Source organism: Mobula hypostoma, chromosome 2 (assembly GCF_963921235.1).
Source record: "Mobula hypostoma chromosome 2, sMobHyp1.1, whole genome shotgun sequence".
Lineage (NCBI taxonomy): Eukaryota > Metazoa > Chordata > Chondrichthyes > Myliobatiformes > Myliobatidae > Mobula > Mobula hypostoma.
The window spans coordinates 234,705,466-234,718,738 of record NC_086098.1 but is presented as its reverse complement, the minus strand read 5'-3'; the positions used below and the strand labels follow the sequence as shown (position 1 = coordinate 234,718,738).

The 13,273-nt window shown below is 42.8% G+C and overlaps 1 protein-coding gene across 4 annotated transcripts in view; it reads right to left on the bottom strand.

Annotated features, from left to right (window-relative positions):
- The window catches only part of LOC134342924 (phosphatidylinositol 4-phosphate 5-kinase type-1 alpha-like), a 103,344-nt gene that overhangs the window by 76,373 nt on the left and 13,698 nt on the right, over window positions 1-13,273 (bottom strand). For 3 of the 4 annotated variants that reach the window (XM_063041626.1, XM_063041628.1, XM_063041629.1), the window contains exon 2: window positions 3,195-3,236. The exons of the other annotated variant lie outside the window; for it this stretch is intronic. In XM_063041626.1, the coding sequence (XP_062897696.1) occupies window positions 3,195-3,236 (42 nt within the window). The remainder of the gene's footprint in view (window positions 1-3,194; window positions 3,237-13,273) is intronic. 4 annotated transcript variants of the gene reach the window in all.

The following is a 13,273-nucleotide window of genomic DNA, read 5'->3' as shown; positions in this document are numbered from 1 at the left end:
GGCAGACAGAGCGTAGATGTTCAGCAAAGCGGTCTCCCAGTCTGCGTCGGGTCTCGCCAATATATAAAAGGCCACATCGGGAGCACCGGACGCAGTATATCACCCCAGTCGACTCACAGGTGAAGTGTTGCCTCAGCTGGAAGGACTGTTTGGGGCCCTGAATGGTGGTAAGGGAGGAAGTGTAAGGGCATGTGTAGCACTTGTTCCTCTTACATGGATAAGTGCCAGGAGGGAGATCAGTGGGGAGGGATGGGGGGGACGAATGGACAAGGAAGTTGCGTAGGGAGCGATCCCTGCAGAATGCAGAGGGGGGGGGGAGGGAAAGATGTGCTTAGTGGTGGGATCCCGTTGGAGGTGGCGGAAGTTACGGAGAATAATATGTTGGACCCGGAGGCTGGTGGGGTGGTAGGTGAGGACCAGGGGAACCCTATTCCTAGTGGGGTGGCGGGAGGATGGAGTGAGAGCAGATGTACGTGAAATGGGGGTGATGCGTTTAAGAGCAGAGTTGATAGTGGAGGAAGGGAAGCCCCTTTCTTTAAAAAAGGAAGACATCTCCCTCGTCCTAGAATGAAAAGCCTCATCCTGAGAGCAGATGCGGCGGAGACGGAGGAATTGTGAGAAGGGGATGGCGTTTTTGCAAGAGACAGGGTGAGAAGAGGAATAGTCCAGATAGCTGTGAGAGTCAGTAGGCTTATAGTAGACATCAGTGGATAAGCTGTCTCCAGAGACAGAAAGATCTAGAAAGGGGAGGGAGGTGTCGGAAATGGACCAGGTAAACTTGAGGGCAGGGTGAAAGTTGGAGGCAAAGTTAATAAACTCAAATCTCCGCTGCCTTGCAGCTATACCCACTCATGGAGAAGGCTTCGGAAGTAAACCTAGAGGGAAAAATCCGGAGCTGAAGTCCCCAAGACAGTCCTACATTGAGTTTAAGATTGACTGGCAAGTTCTGCGACGCTGCTCGTACCAAACTGTATCAGTCTCTGCTGTTCTGGGTTTATCAGATGCATGGAGACAGGGAGCTTGCTACGTGGGCAACAGCTTGCTCTGCATATCACAATGTTCAGGCGCGAGCATGCTGGATGCAACATCCATGGTTGACTTGGTCTGATGGAGGCCTCCACCACTCGTCTGGTAACATCACAGTTTCATCCACCCCATATCTATCCACTTTTGTACGATTAACTTTATTCAACACACAATATCTTCCCCTCAAATTGAGGTCCTACAGACCAAATAACAGTGTGAAACTGCTGCCAGTACCAGGGGTTGGTGCCCAGTCTAGTAAAGCCTTAGCTTACAAAATTATTTCTAAAATCCCTTCTATGAATCCATCCTTCTGTGCATCTTGGAGACACAGGAGGCTGCAGATACTAGAATTTGGAACAACAAGGAACACTGGAGGAAATCGGGAGGCAAGGCAGCATCTCTGAAGGGAACAGGACAGTTGACGACCCTGATTAACATCCAAGCTGTTGATTGTCCATTTCCCTCCACAGACCCTTCTTTCAGCATTTTGTGTATTGTTTCATTGCATCCTTCCTTAATTCCATTGTTGCCCCTCTCATTGGTTCCTTCAGATGCTGCATCCTGAGCTCTGCAATTTTCTCTGCTTCTCTTATTTTTCAGCTGCTTTTTGTAAACCCTTCCCAATTTGTGCACTCAGCAAATACATGGGATGAGCTATTTACAACATATTTATATTTAAGATCTCACGTTACAGCCACAAGTATACATTCTGAGTAGTCAATGTTGTACTGAACAAAATTCCCACAAGGATCAGCACAATAATCTATCTCAGTGACATTAGTTGAAGAATACAGGGCCAGGATGCCAACAGAACTTGTTTTCCACCATTAGCGGTCATACGATTTTTGTTTATAATTCCACCCAGTAATAGCTCAAGATAAATATGCAGTTTGATTGCTTGTCAGGAGCAAGGCAGATCTTTGTGTCAGCAGTCAATTCAAAACCTGATGAACTTGTCTATCTTCAATTCAGGGTGATTATGTTAACAACTCAGCTCAAAATAGGTAATGAGGCAGTTGAAATAGCAAAATTCATGTGAGGATAATGGCTTTTCCCTTGACCTAAACTTTAATTGTTGATCAACGCTCATTGTCGTCACAGACTCTGATAAATATCTGGAGCAATGAGAAAGAATGCAGAAAATGTAATGGAACAAATCTGAAGTATTACACATGTATAAACTTTGCACCAAACAAAATATATTCTGCAGAATCAGAACTGAAAATATTATGCTAAATTCACAAAGGCCACACACTTATGCAGAAATAAGTTTCTAAATAAAGTTATTCAAGTACAGATGCAAAAAAAACTTACCAAGGTAACACCAGAACAAAGATTATAAAGAACGCTGAAAAGCTGTTTGCCCCAAGATGGAGGGCCTCAGACTCCGGATCAGAGATTTCGGAATAATGATTTGAACAGAAATGAGGAGAAGGATCTCTACCTAGATAGAGGTGGCCAGCTGAACATATTGAGAGCAGAAATCACTAACTGAGGAAATATCGGATCCATGCAGCGTAGTGAAGAGGGATAGAATCACCATAATCTTTTGGAAGGGTAGTACAGACCCAAGATGTTTTCAGTAATTATATTTTATATTCTAATAAACATTGAGACAAAACAAGCTTGAACTCTTTAGTTTTTGCAACTGCTAGGCCAACAAGGCATTTCCATTTGTGGGGGAGGCAAAGACATTAATGCTACACAATCACTAATAAGTGTGACAGATTTCAGAAAATCTTTCCCCAATGAGTGGAAATGTGGAACTTGCTCCCATGGGGAAAGGTCAGAGAGAAATGAGAGATACAAGAGGAAGGAAAGCTGGTGACTGAAGGAGACGATGGAGGTGTTTTTTCCCCTCGAGAAAAACAGATTTGTTAGGATGAATGATTTGGTTCTCTTAACATCAATTCTATAGGAGTACTTGCAATATCACTAGCTAAGAAACAGAAAGCACTCAATAGTTCACATTTTGTATATAAACTAGTCTATTTGGCAAGCAGCTACTCTACATATCAAAAGCACATTAACACAGCTAATAAACCACACCAGTCATGATCAAAGCAGTTCTCACCAAGCAACCCAAAAGCTGGTCCTGCATCACCAGCATACTGGCTGCAACATGCTCTATACACTCTACCACACAGCAGCAGCACCTCATACATTACCTCGTACTCGCTCCAGAAGCTGCCAATACCAAAGGCGCAGCTCTACGCCAGAAAAGAAAGACCCAGTGAAAGGTAGCACATTAAACTGGAGATGACTGTAATAAGAAAGGTTAGAGACCACCCAAACAGCCAAAGCTTTCACATTTTTGCACTTTAAAAAAAAACACACTCCCCTCTACAATTTCCAGCTCAAGAGTTGCAAACACTCTGGAATGTTCTGACCACCTATCATATGGCACTGCAGAAGGTTCTGAAAAGTTTTTTTTCAAACTTACAAAATGGTGTACTATCCCTTAGAATTAATGTTAAATGAAGGTTTGTCTGACAAAACTTAAGACATAGGCGGTGGTAATGCGGTTCAATGTAAATTTTATTTATTTATTTATGTTTATTTATGTCTTTTTGTTTATTTATTTAGTGGTACAACATGGAATAGACCCACTGAGCCACACCAACCCAGCAAGGCACGACAAACCCCAACCTAATCACGGACCAATTAACCTACCCAGTATTTCTCTGAAGTGGGAAGGAAATAAAGGACCTGGAGAAAACACACACATTCCATGGGGAGGACGTAGAGATGCCTTACAGAACGGTGCTGCAATTGAACTCCAGAACACCCCAAACTGTAATAGCATCGTGTCAACTACTACGCTGCCGTGGTGAGCCACACAGCTTAATCCCATTTTCTAGCATTTGGCCTGCTGTTTGTAATGGGTCTTCTACACTCTAGCAGGTTTTCAATTTGATGAGGCTTTCTGCACGTACCACTTACTCAGCCAGTCAGCTCCAAGCTCCTACTAGTCCAAAAAAAAATCTCATCATTCTCTAGTCCTTTCATAAATTACATGATATGGCTCTACCAAGGTAAATTCATCCTATGTTTGCCATTTAGGCTCTGTTCCAAAAAAAAGTTATTTAATCTTTTCTCATTTTTTTGATCTGACAACATCCACTCTCCTTTGCACCCTCCTGAGAACAAAGTTTCATAAAACTGAATGCAGCACCTAGTGCTTATATTGCTCTAGTTTTAACCATTCTTAAAAGCAAAATAGCGCACATGCTGAAAATCTGTAATAAAGACAAAAATACTCTTAAGTATCAAGTCATTAACAGCAATGGACAGCAATAAACCTGACTCTCACAGACCTCAGAAACATGGGCTTACTACATTTCAAGGCACTGTAGAACCACCAAAGCATCACAAACACCATCCCCATTGAATCTTCCAAATCTATTGTCAGTACAAGAAACCAATGTTCATATTTTGACATGACCTTGCATTTGGATCAATTAATCAGCATTAAAGCTCCAAAGACACTCCACTACATCAGGCAAGGCCCATGGCTCACAATAACCACTCACGCTAATCCGACCTATATTATAACATTTCTATTTCCTGAGGAGACTGTCGGACGATGCTGAGGATGTTCTACGAGTCTGTGGTGGCCAGTGCTATCATGTTTGCTGCTGTGTGCTGGGGCAGCAGGCTGAGGGTAACAGACACCAACAGAATCAACAAACTCATTCATAAGGCCAGTGATGTTGTGGGGATGGAACTGGACTCTCTGATGGTGGTGTCTGAAAACAGGATGCTGTCCAAGTTGCATGCCATCTTGGACAATGTCTCCCATCCACTACATTATGTACTGGTTGGGCACAGGAGTACATTCAGCCAGAGACTCATTCCACCGAGATGCAGCACAGAGCGTCATTGGAAGTCATTCCTGCCTGTGGCCATCAAACTTTACAACAACTCCCTTGGAGGGTCAGACACCCTGAGCCAATGGGCTGGTCATGGACTTATTTCCATCTGGCATAACTTACATATTATTATTTAATTATTTATGGTTTTATATTGCTATATTTATACTCTATTCTTGGTTGGTGCAACTGTAACGAAAACCAATTTTCCTCGAGGTCAATAAAGTATGTCTATCTATCTAACAATAGAAAACCAAGAGAACAAGAGTTCTTAAAGCTTCCATATAAAGAAAAAAATGTATTTACCTAGACTAGTTAGTGGCCCTTTCATACATGCTCAATTGAAACAAAGCAGCAGCTTCTGGAATGGGGCAGAATATCAAATTGCTTGATGGAAACACAAAATTACAGATGAGAGAAGTCTTAAGCAAAGAAACTGGAAGGAGAATAGGAATAGGAATGATCTGTGATAGCCTGGGTTGAAAGAGGGTAATTATGTTGAGAGGTGTGAACAAGAGACACACCAACACAGCAATGGAAATGTGAGAAGAAATTCAACTGAGCCCTGAAGGCTGGAATCTGTCAAGATTTAAGGTGAGATGTTGACTCTCGGGTTTATAGCCGACTGGTGGTGTACTGGCATCTACACCAGACTTCAAGGCAAGTGGTGCCAGGTTTGAATCCAGCTGGTTCCTTGCACACTTTCCACCCAAGTTGGGTTGAGCGTCAAGTCAGCAACTTGGCCTCATAACAAACATAGAGAAATGCTAAAGAAATGGCAAGGTTGTTGCCTGTTACACCACAAGGCGCAGAGAGGAACAAAAATTTTATGCTTACAGACGGGAAATATGCAAACAGACCCTTCTGCTGACTGAGGTACCTTTCTTAGTCAGCTTCCGAATAAGAGCCAGGTTTAGTATCACCAACATATGTCATGAAATTTGCCTTTGCAGCAGCATTACAAAGCAATTCAAACAAATGTGAATTAAGTATATATTAAATAGTTAAATTAGTCCAAAAATGTAGTGAGGTAGTGTTCATCGGTGCAATGTCCATTCAGAAATCAGTTGGCAGAGGGGAAGAAGCTATTCCTGAATAGTTGAGTGTGTGCCTTCAGGCTTTAGTACCTCCTTCCTAATCATAGCAATGAGAAGAGGGCATGTCCTGGGTAATGGGGTTCCTTAATGTCAGATGCTGTCCTTTTTGTGGCATCGCTTCTTGAAGATGTCCTGAATATCATTGGAGGCTAGTGTCTATAATGGAGATGACCAAGTTTACAACTTTGTGCAACTTATTTTGATCCTGTGAAGTAACCCTCCGCCCCCCCCATTGCAGATGGTGATGCAGCCAGTTAAAACGCTCTCCACATTACATCTGTAGAAATTTGTGTCTCTAGTGACATACCAAATCTCCTCAAGCTCCTAATGAAATGTAGCCACTGTTGTGCTTTTTAGTAGCTGCATCGATATGTTGGGTCCAGGATAGATCCTCAGAGAAATTGATACCCAGGAACATGAAGTTGCCCACTCTTTCTACTTTTGTACACCCTCTCGTCACCATCTGAAATTCTTACAACAGTCATATAGTCATTTGAGTTGTGCCTGGCCACAGTCATGGGTGTGGAGAGAATAGAGCAGTGGGCTAAACACACATCCCTGAGGTGCGTCAGCACTGATTGTTATCAAGGTGAAGATGTTACTTCTGATCCGCACAGATTGTGCTATTCTGGTAAGGAAGTCAATGATCCAGTTGCAGAGGGAGGTAAAGAGGCCCCGGCTCTGGAGCTTTTCGATCAGAACTGTGGGAATGACTTGACTGCATTTGGCCCATATGTTTCTAAGTTATGGGTTCCCAACCTTTTTTATGCTATGGATCCCTACCATTGACCGAGGGGTCTGTGGACCCTAGGTTGGGAACCCCTGCTCTAAACTTTTCTATTCATGATCCTGTCTGAATGTCTTCTAAATTTCACAATTGTACCCACCTCTACCATATCCTCTGGCAGCTTGTTCCAAATACCCTTCATCTTCCTACACCCATGTTCTCTACTTTTAGACAATAGGACAAGGAATGATTACCCACATTATCTATGCCCCTCATGATTTTATATGCTTTACATTGTCACAGCTCATCATCCTTCATTCCAGGGAAAGCCACCCCAACCTATCCCATCTCTTCCCATAACTTAGTCACATCTATCTAATAGCATGACAACCAGAACCGCACACAATATTTTAGATGTAGTCTCACGAACTCCTTACTCAGCTGTATCATGACTTCTCATTTCTTTTATTCAGTGCCTGTCTGACGAAAGTAAACATGCCATTTCATTCACCTTCTTCAGTACTATCCATCTGTGCTGCCATTTTCACTATTTACTTGCACCACTGCAACACAGCAGTCCCCAATCATTGTACAAGCCTTGCCCTGATTTAACTTTCCGAAACGTATCCCTTCTCATCTGTCAAGTTAAAACTCCATCCGCCATTCTTCGGTCCACCTGCTCTGTTGATACCTCTGGTAGCCTAAATTTTGGTGTCATCCCCAAACTTACACCTACATTCCTATCTTAATCATAAATATTTATGAAACATGGCAGGGTACTAAGCACCAATCCCTGTGGCACACCACAGGCTCCACATATCCAGTCTGAAAATACACCTTCTGAAGTGGTGAAAGCGCAACTGGGCAATAGTCATTGAGGTGGGGTGAGCTGCCTCAATGACCATCCCTCAGCTACACTCATTATTCTATGACGAAGTGCTTTGAGAGGTTGGTCATGGTTAGGATTAACTTCTGACTAAACAAGGGCTTGTACCAGCTGTGATTTCCCTACTGCTACAACAGGCAGACAACTGGCTCTCCTCAGAGCCAGCTGTAAACCTCTGGAAACAGCAATATGTGTATTAGACTGGCTGTTTATTGATTACATTCAAGGACATTCCCTCCTCTAATTGCTACTATCAGAGGTGGTACAGGAGCTTGAAAACATACACAATGTTCTAGGAACAGATTCCTCCCCTTCGCCATCAGATTTCTGAAAGGACAATAAACCCATAAACACTATTTCACGATTGTTACTCTGTTTTACACTTATTTATTTTTTACAGTATTGTGCAAAAGTCTTAGGCGCACACACACAACCATATATAACACCCTGGTACAATTATTTTTACTGCTATGCTGCTGGTATTTCATTTTAGTGGTTCTGTAAAAGCAGTCTGTTCTGCTTTCGGCCTGTTTGGGTTTAAGCTGAGATAAGAGGCTTAGGAATGTGGTGTCAGCCAATCAGGATGGTGTAACTGGGAGAATGTTCTGGAGAACGCTGGGTGGATAAGTTTTGTGAGGGCCACTGGTATGGGTCGAGGTCCTTTTTTGACGGAAGCTGGGAGAAGACAGGAGGGAAGATGCTGAGGATGCCATCCCTGTTGCACAAGGTGCTTCAAGGAGGAAGGACCAATGCTCCTGTGGGAGAGCCTGTTTTTGCGAGATGGATTTCAAGTAACATTTGGAAGGTGGTGTGTGCTTTTACGCAGACTGACGGTCCAGCACACGAGTGACAGACAGTAGAGAATGGGAAATAACAAACATTGCCTAGAACAAATGACTTGTTACCCTGACATCAAAGCAGACGATTTCTAGAATTTTCACTACTAAGGATGTACTGACAGAGAACTTGGAAAATCTCAGGATGATAAGGAGTCAGAGTTTCATACAAGGGAAATGGCATTTGACAAGCGTAGCCATTTTCTTAAGGTTGTAAATGCTGGGGATATGAAGCATTTAAAGAAAATGCTGAAAATAATCTACCCGCTGCTTCTGAAAACAGAATTCATCACAAATGAGCAAAATTTTAAACTACACATATTTTCAATAGCAGGGAAGGAGTAAGGATAAGAGACAGCAAAGAAATATCTGTTGGGAACAATGATAATGACAGGAGGGTTGGGAATTGTGTGACAGGTAAGTAGAATGTGAAACAAGAGAAAATCTAGATGCTGGAAATCCAAGCAACACACACAAAATGCTGGAGGTACTCAGCAGGCCAGGCAGCATCTATGGAAGAAAAGTACAGTCGACATTTTAGGCCGAAACCCTTCGGCAGGACTGGGGAAAGAAAAGCTGAGCAGTAGATTTAAAAGGTGGGGGAGGAGAGAGAACTACCAAGTGATAGGTAAAACCTGGAGGGGGAGGGATGAAACAAAGAGCTGGGAAGTTGATTTGTGAAAGAGACAGGCCATGGAAGAAAGAACAAGGGAAGGGGGGAGGAGCACCAGGAGGTGATGGGTAGGCAAGGTGTTAAGGTGAGAGAGGGAAAAAGGGATGGGAAATGGTGAAGTGGGTGGGGGCAGGGGCTGGTGGGCATCACTGGAGGTTTGAGAAATCGACATTCATGTCATCAGGTTGGAGGCTACTCAAGCGGAATATAAGATGTTGTTCCTCCAACCTAAGTGTGGCCTCATCACGACAGTGGAGGAGGCCGTGGATGGACATATCGGAATAGGAATGGGAAGTGGAATTAAAATAGGTGGCCACTGGGAGATCCTGCTTCTTCTGGCGGATGAAGTGTAGATGCTAGGTGAAGCGGTCTCCCAATCTACGTTGGGTCTCAGGGATGTACAGGAGGCCACACTGGGAGCAATGAACACAGTAAATGACCCCAAAAGAATCACAGGTGAAGTATCGCCTCACCTGGAAGGACTGTTTAGGGCCCTGAACGGTAGTCAGGGAGGTGGTGTAGGGGTAGGTGTACCACTTGTTCTGCTTGCAAGGATAATTACTAGGAGGAAGAGCAGTAAAATGTGAGGGCAACCCCTATAATTTGAATAGAAGTTTTCTGCAAAGCTCTCCACTTATAAAGGTAAACACATTTCTTAGCAACTTGCTGCATGGCCAATCAATTCTACGAATGCCTGTGCTCTGAAGGAATAAACCATAGCCCATTTAATTTTTATTCATTTTCCCCAATTTATAAAATGCTGTACTGTTTCAAAATTAATTTTAACCGTTTCACACAAAAAAATTCGAAAACACTTTGTATCCTTCCATTGCTGAAAATTCTTTTGTTTTTACTGTTACTGCCTAAACAAATTACTACACATTTTATAAAATTGTGGAGTTTGAGGCATGGAAACAAACTCTTCAGCCTAACCTGTCCACAAGAAGTAAAGTGCCTACCTGAGCTCATCCTACTGTTTGTGTTTGGCTCCATATTGCTCCAAATCTTTCCTACCAATAAACCTATACTGATCTCTTGTAATATATATTTGTTCCTGCTTCTACCAGTTCCTCTGGCAGTTTATTCCATTGACCACCTATCTTCTGAAAAACATTGCCCTCAAAGTCTCCTTTAAATCTATCCCCTCTCACCTTAAACCTATGGGCTTTAGTTTTAGATGTGCCTCTCCTGAGAGAGAAATTTCCCCTTACCTGTGCCCTTGAAGATTTTATAAACCTCCACTCCAAGGAAATCAGTCCTAGCCTACCCACCTCTAGAATCATAGAAAAATACAGAACAGAAACAGGCCTTTAAGCCCTTTTAGGCCATGCCAAACTATTTAAACTGCCTACTCCCACTGAGTTGCACCATAGCCTTCCACACCCCTACCAAGCTTCTCTTAAATGTTGAAATCAAGCTTGCATGCACTACTTACACTGCCGGTTTATTCCACTCTCACGACCCTGAGAGAAGATTCCTCTTATGTTCCCCTGAAACTTTTCACCTTTCACCCCAAACCCATGATCCCTAGTTGCTGTCCCACCCAACCCCAGTGGAAAAAAGCCTGCATTTCCCCTATTTATACCACTCATAATTTTGTATACCTCTAACAAATCTCCTCTCAATCTTCGACATTGCAAGAAATAAAGAGCTAATGTATTCAATCTTTCCATATGACTCAGGTCCTCCACACCTGGTAATACCCTTGTAAATTTTCTCTGTACTCTTTCAACCTTATTTTCATCCTTCCAGTAGATTGGTGACCAAATCTGAACACAATACTCCAAATTAGGTCTCACCAATGTCCCATACAACTTCAACAAAACATACCATCTCCTGTACTCAATACATTGATTTATGAAGGTCAAAGTGCCAAAAGCTGTATGATCCTATCTACGTGTCACCATTTTCAATCAATTATGGACCTGTATTCCCCAATCCCTTTGTTCTACCACACTCTTCACTGTGCAAGAACTACTTAATTTGTCCTATCGAAGTGCAACACCTCGCATTTGTCTGCATTAAATTCCATTTGCCATTTTTCAGCCCAGTTTTCCAGCTGGCCCAGATCCCGCAGCAAGCTTTGATAGTCTTCCTCGCTGTCCACTACATCTCCAATCTTGGTGTCATCTGCTGATATTTGCTGATCCAGTTAACCACATTATCATCCAAATCACTGATACAAATGACAAATAACAACAGATCCACCACCAACCCCTCCAGCACTCCACTAGTCACAGGCCTCCAGGCAGAGGCAACCATCTACTACCACGCTCCGGCTTCTCTCACAAAGCCAATGTCTAATCCAATTTACTATGTCATCTTGAATGCAGAGGGACTGAACCTTCTTGAGCAAACTCCCATGCAGGACCTTGTCAAAAGCCTTTTAAAATCCATGCAGGCAACATCCACTGCCTTGGCTTCATCAACTTTCCTGGTAACTTCCACAAAAAATTCTACAAGATTGTATAGACATGACCTACAAAGCACAAAGCCATGCTGACTATCCCTAATCAGTCCTCGTCTATCCAAGTATATGCAGCTCCTTTACAGCCTATAATTTCCTGGTTTATTTTCGGAGCCTACCACTAGTTTTAAACTCTCCTTTCCTGAAAGAGTGAATGCCCTCTTATCTGTGCCCCTCAAGATTTTATAAACCATACTCCATGGAGATCAGTTCTAGCCTATCCACCTCTAGTTTTAGACTCGCCTCTCCTGAGAGAGGGACTGCTCCCTTTTACCGCCACTGCCTGTAAGGAGTTAGAATATTCTCCCCATGACTGTGTGGGTTTCCTCCCACTGTCTAAAGACATACTGGTTGGTATTTTAATCGGTCATTGTAAATTGTCCTGCGATTACGCTAGGATTAAATCAGGGAATTGCTGGGCAGTGAGGCTTGAAGGGCAGGGAGGGCGTACTTCCACATTCCCGAAGATTTTGTAAACCACAATCCACAGAAATCAGTCCTAGACTACCCAATCTCTCATTACAAGTCCAACAACATGTTTTTCTCGAATTAATCCAATTTGCTAACCCTGCTGCACGCATCATCTACCATGGATTACTCCCTGGGCTCCTCCTCCAATAGTAATCACATGACATTTTTGGCTCTGTTATTTGCGAACAGGACAATTATCCACATCGAAGTATAGACGCCTGTACTGAGAGTAAACTGGAACAACTTGGCAAGAAGTAAAGCTCATGATGGAGCTCAAGACTTCCAGATTAATGTTCCATTATGAATCATACCTCCTTCATATCCCTTGATTCATCTTTCCTCTTCCCACCCCCATCCCACCCCCCCACCCCCAGTTTCATTTATCCACATTTCCTCCCACATCTATTCCCACGCACCAACTACCATACACACAACCTTATTCCATCTGCCCATTACTATCAACCCCCAAATCTACTCCACCTATTGCATGCCAGCCTGTTTCATCCCTCACTCCCACTCCTGTATGTTGGCCATCTCTTCCCTCTATACTCCAGTCCTGAGTGAGGATGTCTACTTAAAATGTCGACCATCTCTTGCTTGCACAGATACTGTTTGACTCAGTTTTTCCAACAGTATTTTGGTTTACAACTAAGATGCATCCTTCCCACAGATATTAATGCACTTATGCTCTCAGCATTTTCTTGATATCAGATGGATTAAACTAGATTGTGTGCTGATAGGGATTTCAGGAAATCAAATTTGGTTGCAAATACTTCAGCCTTGCTTTCAGCAATGTATTCCACCTTGAAGATATGATCTTGGAAAATTCCATTCCATTAGGTTGTCAATTAAGCAAACCAGCAATTGGATACATTATCCTTTTCTTGACTCTCGGGATCAGGGTTGCTCTGTAACTGCTCATCAGTGAGAACTTTTCAGTCATATGAAGAATTTCTGATGTACAAGTATTCAAAATCTCTGCTTTTACAATTTGGTAGCTTACTTTTAAGCAGTGACCCTCAATCTCCAAATTCTCCCACAAAAGGAAGCAGCTTCACATACCTTAAAGTCCACGGGAACTTACAAGTATCAATCAAACCTCTTCTCAGTCTTCTCAACTGCACCAGATACTGTCCAAACCTTCTTCATAAAACAACACATCCATTACAGGCATCAGTCCAGTAAATTTACTGTCAACTGCATTCAGGAATAATTATC